This window comes from Melanerpes formicivorus, unplaced genomic scaffold (genome assembly GCF_026170545.1).
Source record: "Melanerpes formicivorus ecotype bairdi unplaced genomic scaffold, bMelFor1.0.p_v2 SCAF_21, whole genome shotgun sequence".
Classification (NCBI taxonomy): domain Eukaryota; kingdom Metazoa; phylum Chordata; class Aves; order Piciformes; family Picidae; genus Melanerpes; species Melanerpes formicivorus.
In genome coordinates this window covers 9931609-9941260 of record NW_027142373.1, presented here as the reverse complement: position 1 = coordinate 9941260, position 9652 = coordinate 9931609, and the positions used below count along the sequence as shown (strand labels likewise).

Here is a 9652-nt window from a genome sequence, read left to right as displayed (position 1 = left end):
CTGTGGGTGGGACATCTGCCCCACTATTAACCTCCATGGGCTGCAGGGGGCTACCTGCTTCCAACCTTCATGGGCTTCAAGGGCACAGCTTGCCTCACCATGGTCTTCACCAGGGGCTGGAGGGTACTTTCTGCCCTGGCACACCTCCTTCCCTCCCCTCTCCAGTGACTGCACACCTCAGAGGTGTTTCTCTCACATCCCCCTCCCCTCTCCAGTGACTGCACACCTCAGAGGTGTTTCTCTCACATCCCCCTCCCCTCTCCAGTGACTGCACACCTCAGAGGTGTTTCTCTCACATCCCCCTCCCCTCTCCACTGCTGATTTTCCAGCAGTTTCTGGGTTTTTTTGCCCTTCTCAAATAAGTTCTTGCAGAGTGTGTGGCACTAATCATCTTGGCCTTGGAGCTGGGGAAGCTTCTAGCAGCTTCTCACAGGAGCCATCCCTGTAAACCACCCCAAAAGCCCATCACCCAAACCCAGTGCAACTCCCAGAGGGCATTTCCCCTCTCCCCTCAGGATGGGAAAAAAAAAATGCCAGGGCTGAAAACAGAAGGGCTTTAAAATATATAATATTTAATAGATTATATAAAAACATCTAAAGAGGCCAACTTTGTGAATATATATATATAACATTTAACAGATTGTATAAAACCACCTAAAAGAGGCAAATTTTGCATATATAACATTGAACAGAGGATATAAAAACATCTACAAGAGGCAAATTCCAATAGATGGAGCTTAACAAACGAGGTAAAAACAGCTGAAGAGGCAGATCTTAAGAGCCAGCATTGAACAGAGGAGATTAAAAACCATCTAAAAGAGGCAAACTTTCCTAGATAATGTTTAACCAATGAGATAAACACATCTAAAAGAGGCAAACTTTGGATAACACCTAACAGATTATGTGGGGGGGGAAAAAAACCCCATCTGCAGAGGCAAACTTGGAAACAGATAAGGTGGAACAGATCATCTAAAAACCACCTAAAAGAGGCACGCTGACTGAACTTATAAACCTTTCCTTCTTCCCTAGGCACAAATCAGGAGGGAGGGTGAACTCAGAGAAGCCAGAAGGGACTTCTATTTACTTGCTAGCTAATTATCACACTAGACCTACCAACTACCCTAGGCAGAGAAAGAGAGAGAGAAACAGAAAGATGGAGTGAGGAAATTGCACTTAGCCTATCAAGTGCTAAACTACCAGGAAGGAGCATATGCCATGCCCTTTTCCATGGAAAATAAACAACCCCAAATCCCACCCCCCCCCCCCCAGCCCCAAATATTTCACATTTCTTCTTTGAAAAGTAAAAAAATAAGTATTATTATATTTCTGCTCTTGAGTTAAGCTTGTGGTCTAGAGTCTTCTCCTTTAAAGATGTATCAAGCAGTTCTCTTGGTGGTGGTTTGGTTTTTTTCCCTTCCCCCCCTCCCCATCCCCAATGTTTCTGTGAATAGTTTACAGTGAAGCTGGTTAAAAGTCACTGTGGATGTCTCTGTCCTTAGAAAAATCTTGTCCCTTATAAGTCCCAGCAGCAGGAGGGGAACATGCTGCTAAAGTCTGATGAGTGCCTGGCCTCTTACAAGAGGGCTGTCAGATCACTCCAGTTGCTGGCATCCTCTGGCAAGGTGGGGTCGCTGAACTCGAACAGCTGCTCGATGTTGATGCAGTTGGAGAGGTAATCGTTTGTCTCTTCCTCCCAGGGGTGCTGCAGGAAAGAGGTGGCCATCAAGGTTTCCTCAAAGTCCAGGTTGTCCTGGTTGGCTCCAGTGAGGACCTGCTCCTGCTCCAGCTGCTGAGGAGGGTCAGTGTTGTGGCTCTGTGCTGCCAAGTCCAGGTCTTGTGCTGTGGTGCTGATTGGAGGCACAAGCTCCAGGTCCCCGAAAGTGGAGAAGTCACTGTTCAGGTTGGTGTCGAAGATGGCTTCCCAGTCAAAGTCACCTTTCAGGGAGCCCAGCTCAGTCTGCTCTTCCTGGGTCAGCAAGGCACAGCTGGAGAAACGAGGCACCTTGGCTGTTCTCTTGGGCAAGGGCTGCTTGCGCTTCTGCCCTGCTTTGCCCTCCTTTCCTGCTCTGCCCTCCTGCCCTGCTCTGCCCTCCACCGTGTTCCATTTCTGGCTGCCGGTGACTTCTTCAAACTCCTTCAGCAGCCGCTGCGACTCCTTGTTGACGTTGAGGATGCTGGTGGAGGCGGTGCAAGTGGAAGTGGCTAGGCTGGCAGGGCAGGGTGCCTCTTGCTGGTCTCTCTTGGTGAAGGCTGGGTGGATCTGCACTGGGGACACCCTCCGCTTCTTGAAGGCGCCGTTCTTGAGCCGCTCGGCGTACTGGGGGTCGAGCTTCCAAAACCCTCCCTTGCCTGGCTCGCTCTTCTCCCGAGGCACCTTGATGAAGCACTTGTTCAAGGAGAGGTTGTGCCGGATGGAATTCTAGACCCAGAAAGAGAAAAGAGGAGGGAAAAAAAAAAAACCAAAACCCAAGGCTGAATGCTTGTCTGCTGCCACAGCACCTACCTGTGTGAGGCAGCTGGTGGCAAAGCACGTTTTCAGCCAGGGCCTTTGGGAAAAAGAAAGCTGAAACGGTAATGTCAAGACATCCTGGGCTACGTGCCCAGCAGAAACTCCTCTGCCCCAAGCCACCAGCAGAATGTTCTTGGCTCCTGTCTAATCCAGCCAGAGGTGGCAGGAGCCAAGGGGTTCAAGCTACAACTTGCCAGCCCATGGAAAGCTTTTGGGCAACTCTCCTTTGCTGTAAATTGGGACCGTGGGGCCTTGGATCATAGAATGGATCAGAAGGGACCTTTAAAAGTTGTTTAGTCTGAGTCCCCTGCAGTCAGCAGGGACATCTTCAACTAGAGCAGATTGCTCAGGGCCTTACTGAAGCTCTGCTACAGTCTACTAAAAGCATGTCCCCATCTTTCTTATCAGCCCCTTTAAGTACTGAGAGGCTGCAATAAGGTTTCCTTGGAGCCTTCTCTTCTTCAGGCTGAACAGCCCCTGACTCTCACAGCCTGTCCTCATGGCAGAGGCCCTCCATCTTCTGATTGTTTTTGTACTCCTCCTCTAGATCTGCTCCAGCAGGTCCATGTCTTTCTGCATGTCTATCATGCAGACTACTGGGAAAATAATAGCCAGACTCTCTCTAGGTATGGAGCTAAAGTAGACAAGATTGTGTCCTCCTTCGTGGCTCGGAAGGAAGAGAAGGGTCTCTGCATTGAGGTTACTGTGACCCTATTACAAGTGGCAACACATGGCAGCACCATGAGGGAGGGCATCCTCAGGGCCCTCCTTGCACCTCCTTCTGAGCCTATTGCTTAGTGTTGAGGGGAAAATATTTGGCCAATAAGTAGGCACTTTGGCTGGGCTGGCACAAACCAGACAGGCAAAACCAGAGAGACACATGGGCTGTTCCAACACCGCCCTGTGTGTCCCCAGAGGTGCCTCCTGGCCTGGGGAAGCTCGGTGTGGAATTGCTGCATCTTCATCAGCTACTGCAGAAACAAGCTGAAGGGAAAGGCAAGAGGAAAAAAAAAGGGGGGGTGGGAGGAAGAAAGAGGAGTTTCTGCTGCCATCAAGCTGTTTCTGAAACCCTGAATGTGCCTGGAGTGATGTGAATAATCAGAAAGGAAACTCAGTTATGGGGTAAATAACCCAGCGTTGGACTCCACAAAGCCAAGGCTGTATGAAGAGATTGGATATGGTAGAGGGTTGGCTTTTTTTAATGTTGCCTGGATATCTTTATGCTTATTCATCCATAATCCGTGGTGCAGAAAAGGGAAAAACAAGGCTTGAATGCTTGGAGCTGTTGAAAAACACACACATACACACACACACGCACACACACACACACACACACACACCAAAACCCTCGCTGGGCTGAAGCTCCTTGGGTGTGTTGGCTCCTCTCCAAAGCACTCAGCTCCCACAGGAATATATCCATCTCCCCCCTGGAGCACGGGTGGCATGACCTTTCCAGGCTGTCTTCATGTACGGGAATCAGGACGGGGGATGAGAGCACAGGAGAGGAAAGGAAGGGAGAAGGGAGAGGAAAGGAAGGGAGAAGGGAGAGGAAAGGAAGGGAGAAGGGAGAGGAAAGGAAGGGAGAAGGGAGAGGAAAGGAAGGGAGAAGGGAGAGGAAAGGAAGGGAGAAGGGAGAGGAAAGGAAGGGAGAAGGGAGAGGAAAGGAAGGGAGAAGGGAGAGGAAAGGAAGGGAGAAGGGAGAGGAAAAATAAAGGAAAAGAGGGGAAAGGGGGAGAATAAAGAGAGAAAGCAAAAAAAAGAGGGGGAAAAACCAAAGGAAAAGCAAAGGAGCAGCAGGAACACAGCTATCCCTGCAAACATTCCAGGCTGTGGCAGCTCCAGATTTACAGTTTAACGTTTTACAAGGGTCAGAGACTCACCAGCTGAATTCCCTGCTCCCCATCTCCCCAGCCCTCACGCAGCCTGGCTGCCCTGCGTTATTAGCCGGCAGTTAACATATTTATCATTCCTGCCTGCAGCAGTCCCGTGAACCCCCTGCATCTCCACAGAGAGGGCTTGGAAACCTTCTTTCTTTCTTTCTTTCTTTTTTTTTTTTCTTTTTTTAATAAACACATTTTAATTAAAAACGTGATTATCCAGCCGTGAGTTTGCAGCAGAAAGGCAAGCCACAAGCTGGCACGCAGCTCCTCCTCCCAGACTGCTCCCGTAGGCTGTCCCAGCACAGGGGAGGCTGGGGGGGGACAGGCGGCCCTGGAAAGAAACCCTGGGCTGGCTGTTGGAGAGGCACCTGCCTGGAGAGACGCTGGGCAGTGTCTGGGCAGGGGGTTTGAGGTGGGTTTTGCCCAACCCTTCCTGGGATTGCCACTGGGATCTCTGGCACACGGTGGGTTTGGGCTGGGAATAACCTGAGCCCAAGGGACAAGCCACCCAGGTGCCTCCTGCCCTGCCACATCCTTGAAAGCCTCACATGCCAGAGGTCCCCTGGCATGATGGAGGAGGGCAGTGAGCCAAGGTGGCTGGGAAAAGCCCCTGTGCCACATGCTGTCGCCAAAGCTGGTGAACCTGGGGGCTGTCCCCTACCCCCTGGGGACACACTCATGCTAGCTGGGGACAGTAGCCCTATTTGGCCTTCCCTCTGAGGCCTCACCAGCTCATCACAGCAACAAGTGGAATCTCCCTGGGGGTCCTCTCCATCCCACTCCTGTGCCTGGTCCTCAGCACTCAGAGATAATCAGCCTGGTGATTTCATGTGTTTGCAGCTCTAAGGGACTCAGGACCCCACAAGAGCCCCAGAAAGGTGCAGCTGAGGACAGAGTTGTCTTCACCCCAAAGCCAAGAGGAGCTGCAGAGACCAGCAGCCCAACAGGTACCTCCCTGCTCCCAGGATGACCCTGGGCTCTCCCCTGTGAAGGCTTCTTCCCTCTGCTGCCCTCCTGGCCCTGGCATTTCCACACACCCGAGTTCTCTCCTGATCCATCATCCCCAGGACCTTGCCATGCACCGGGAGAGGGCAAGGCAAGAGGTCTGCAGCTCTCCTACCTGCCAGGTGGGATCAGCATGCCGAAAGTAGCAGAAGTTGTCAGTAATCCACTTGTAGATGGCCGAGAGGGTGATTTTGGGCTTGTTGCTGGCTTCCATGGCCATGCAGATGAGGTTGGCGTAGGAGTAGGGCGGCTTGACGTGCGGGTTGGTCTTGTAGTCAATGTCCTCTGCCAGGTGAGGGTGCATGGCCATGGTGTGGTGTATTGTCCTTGAGGTGGAGGAGGAGATGGGCTTGCAGGGGGTGTGGGGAATGCCCATGCATGCTGGGTCAGCGGCCATGGGCGAGCATGGGGCAGCAAAGCTGGTGAGCTTGTCCTGAGGGTCCGGGCCGCTGGGGTAGCAGGAGGCTTCGCCTATGACAGTGTTTTTAATGCAGAAGTCCTGCAGCCATGTGAGGCTGGGCAGGGTGTCATCGATGTCCAGCAAGTCCTTCAGCTTTCGCTGCTGCTGTGCCCACACATGCCACTCTTCAGCCATGCTTTGTGGAGGGAGAGGACGGGGCAGATCCTGCAAGGACAACAGGGAGAGGCTTGAGGCTCCTGGAGGTGCAGCTGCTCTCCATCCAGCACCTGGGCAGGGCTGAGCTTGAGTGCTCCTGGTGCTGCTGGGTGAGACATATCCCAAGGGTGCTGCCCACCAGAACCACCACACCTTCCCCAGGATTCTTTAGCAGCCCTGAACCTCGGGGGCATTCGCTCAGACCACTGTGCCCTGGTGGCACCAAACTTTGGTGTCACCAAATCCTGGTCCTCTAGCAGCCTGAAACCTCGGAGACGTTCCCTCAAGCACCCAAACCCGGGGGGGGGGGGGGAGCCGTGGGCGGTGCTGCCCAGTCAGCCCTTGGCTGAAGAAGGAATTAAAAAACCCCAACAAACAAGCAAACAAAAAAAAACACCACCAAAACCCTCAAACTACCGAAATCCTGCCAGGGCATTTCTCCCCCCAGCTGCTAACAGAATAAAATATCTTAAAATTCCTCCCTCCGGTACCAGTATCTGTCCGTTTCAGGCTGTTTCTGCTCCGCCCATCAGCCGGTGCCCCAAAGCAGCCCGGGGTTGGGGAACGGGACCCACCCCCAGCTCACCCTCACTCAGCCAGCCGGCAGATTCCCGTCTGGGTTATTCTCGGGATAGGGATGCGGCGTCTGGGTTCTCTGCTGGTCTCTAACCCCGCGGGTTTGGCGAGCGGAGAGCCGGCGGCGGGAGTCCCGCACCGGTTGCGCCCCGGGGCTCTGCCGTTTGAACGTCCCCGCGCTCAACAACCCGGGGGCCACGGGTTGGGAGCGATGCAAATACGGACACCAGCTGCCCCGATCGCACAAAACGCGTTGTTATCCCCTCAAAATAAGGCTCAGGACAAGGACAGCTTGGAGAGATGCTTGGTCCCCGTGTCACCAAACCCTGTGCCCGCAGTGAGGGAGAACCCAGCAACGTTCGTTGCAGTGGACGGGGGGAGGGGCGGGGGCAGGAAAGGAATTAAAAAACTAATTAAAATTAAATGACATTAACATCCTCATCCCCCCCTCTCACACACACAGCCTTGAGATCCTGCCGGCCCTGACAGCCAGCCGAGTCCCAGCCCCCCTGCCGAGCTCTCGGCAGTACTGAGCAGGAGCGGGGGCTGTTCCACCGCCCTCCCCATCACCCCACCGCCTTCCCCCCTCCGCTGCCATCCCTTACCCCGTCCCGGCGATGTCCCCCAACTCCCAAAGTTCACGAGAGAGCAGGAAGCTTCTGGAAAAAGATGGTGGAGGAAAAAAATAACAATAAAAAGAGGGAGGAAAAACCCACAACACAGTAAAAGCTCTCGGAACAGCCCGGAGGGGGGCTGTGGAGGTCAGGGGGGATCGATGCTGTGCCCACTGGGGTCAGCGCTGGCCCCCCGAGCCGAGCAGAGCCGCTGTGATTTGCCGCAGCCCCGGCACTGCCGTTAAGTAGCTGCTCCACCGGCTTCGCGCGCTGCCATGACGACGCCCCGCCCCGTCAACAGCTTCCGGCCACGCTATTGGCCAGCGCGCTGCCATGGAGAGCCGCAGGGACCCGCCCCCTTGGGGCTGCCAGTTGACGGCTGGGGACGGCGGCCGCGCAGGTGTGGGGCACGGCCAGCTCCCGGCATGGGGACAACGGCCCCACCGGTATGGGGCACAGCGACCCCCCTGCACAGGGACAGCAAGCCTCAGGCAGGGGCACAGCAAGCGCACAGTATGAGGAAAGCAGCGATCCCCGGCATGGGGCACAGCGGGGTGTGGGAGCTGGGGTTTTGCAAAGAGGAAGCAGAACCACACCAGACACCAAACCCAGCCCCAGCAACTCCTGCAAACCCCAAACCTGTGTCCTTAGAATCAATCACAGAATGCATCAGTTTGGAAGGGCCCCTCGGAGGTCATCTTGTGTAACCTCCCTGCAGTGAGCAGGGACATCTTTCAGTACCTAAAGAGAGGTACAGGAGAGCTGGAGAGGGACAGGGCAAGGGGCAGAGGTTTGAAACTAGAGCAGGGTAGATTTAGTTTGGACATTAGGAAGAAGTTCTTCATTGTGGGGGTGGTGAGACACTAGAACAGGTTGCTTGGAGAAGTTGTGGATGCCTTATCCCCAGAAGTATTTAAGACCAGGCTGGATAAGGCTTTGAGCAACCTGGCCTAGTGGGAGGTGTCCCTGCCCACGACAGAGGGACTGGAACTAGATGATCTTTAAGGTCCTTTCCAACTCAAGTCATTCTATGATCTTTAATTAGATGAGGTTGCTGAGGGCCCCATTAAGCTTGACCTTGAATGTCTCTGCCACCTCTCTGGGAAACCTGTTCCAGTGTTCTACCACCCTCATAGTAAAGAACTTCTTCCTCATGTCCAGTCTAAACCTACCCTGCTCTAGTTTCAAACCATTGCCCCTTGTCCTGTTGCTAAATGTCCTTAGAAAGAGCCCCTCCCCAGCTTTCTTGTAGGACCTCTTTGGATATTGAAAGTGTCTCTTTGCTTGTGCCTGTACCCAGTGGGAGCAGGTGCTGGGACTGGGTGTGGAGAAGGAAGAAGGCAACTCCCAGGGGAACAGAAGTTTCTATCCTGGTTTTCAGCAAGTTGATAGCCAGAAAACAACCCCAAAGATCATTTTTCTGCCCTTCTAACACATCAGCTCCTTCAGAAGTAGGACCTGCCCCTGCAAAAACACACCCAAGAGCAGTGAGAGCTCAAGGGCTTTCCTGAGCAGTCTGGGGCAAAGCACATTTATGTGAGCCTGGGATGAAGTGCTTAGGGACATGGTCCAGCAGTTGTGTACAACTAAATGCTAGGTTATAGGATCAAAGAATGGTTTGGGTTGGAAGGGACCTTGAAGATCATCCACTTCTAACCTGCACCATGTGCAGGGCCACCTTCCACTAAACCAGCTTGCTCAAGGCCCTGCCCAACCTGGCCAGGGAGGGGGCATCCACAACCTACTTGGACAACTTGTTCCAATGTCTCACCACCCTCACTGTGACGAACTCCTTATCGTGGTTGGACTGGATGATCTTAAGTCTTTTCCAGCCAGGCAATTCTATGACTTCAGGCCTCAACTCTTGTTCCTATCACCCTCTTGGCAGGGTCTGGCCATCTGCAAGCCCTCTCCCTGCAGCTGAAAGGTGCTTCCCCCACCTCCATGTAGCAGCCCCCTTTGTTAAATATAAATTATATCCCCCCTTATAGTCCTCCTCACCTTCAGGGTATTGGCTCCCAGCATGAGTTTTCTTCCACAGCACTGGAGGGATTTCTCCTGCATGAGCACCCAACTCCTCAATGCTCTTCCTCCTCTTCAAGAAAAGTCTCCTCTGGCTGTCCTTGTGCATCCCAGCTGTGCCATGAGCCACAAAGCATGGATCATCTGCCTGGCCATGCTGGGGAGGTGCCACTACCTCAGGCCAGACTTGTCCTGCAGAGGTTTTGTTTGCATTTGCACCTTCTCCATCCTGGCAGCATTGAGGGTGGTTGAGCAATAGGGTTTGGAAGGGACCTTTGGGAGAGTTTCAGGAGGTTTGAAAAGCAGCTGGGCTGGTACTGGGGAGGTGCCTGGATGATGGGGGGGATGCTGCCAGCCAGTAAAGGGTTTCAACCCACAGAGCCCCACGCTCTCCCCCTTGTAAGCTCAAAATGACTCTGGACACTTTGTC

General features: G+C 53.5%; 1 protein-coding gene across 1 annotated transcript; it reads right to left on the bottom strand.

Annotated features, from left to right (window-relative positions):
* Positions 1-1276: 1276 nt before the first annotated feature.
* Positions 1277-7362, bottom strand: FOXJ1 (forkhead box J1). The gene is made up of 3 exons (XM_068151716.1): positions 7192-7362; positions 5510-6019; positions 1277-2419 (listed from the first exon to the last, which is right to left on the bottom strand). Exons 2-3 carry the CDS (start codon positions 5987-5989, stop codon positions 1574-1576), a joined length of 1326 nt encoding a protein of 441 aa, XP_068007817.1. The 5' UTR covers positions 5990-6019; positions 7192-7362; the 3' UTR covers positions 1277-1573.
* Between the last annotated feature and the right edge of the window lie 2290 nt (positions 7363-9652).

Excerpts from the sequence above, each read along its gene's own strand:
- FOXJ1 (XM_068151716.1), bottom strand. The coding sequence starts at position 5,989 with ATGGCTGAAGAGTGGCATGTGTGGGCACAGCAGCAGCGAAAGCTGAAG. Across the intron at positions 2,420-5,509 it reads ATGCTGATCCCACCTGGCAG|AATTCCATCCGGCACAACCT; the intron begins GTAGGAGAGCTG and ends TTCTGGGTCTAG.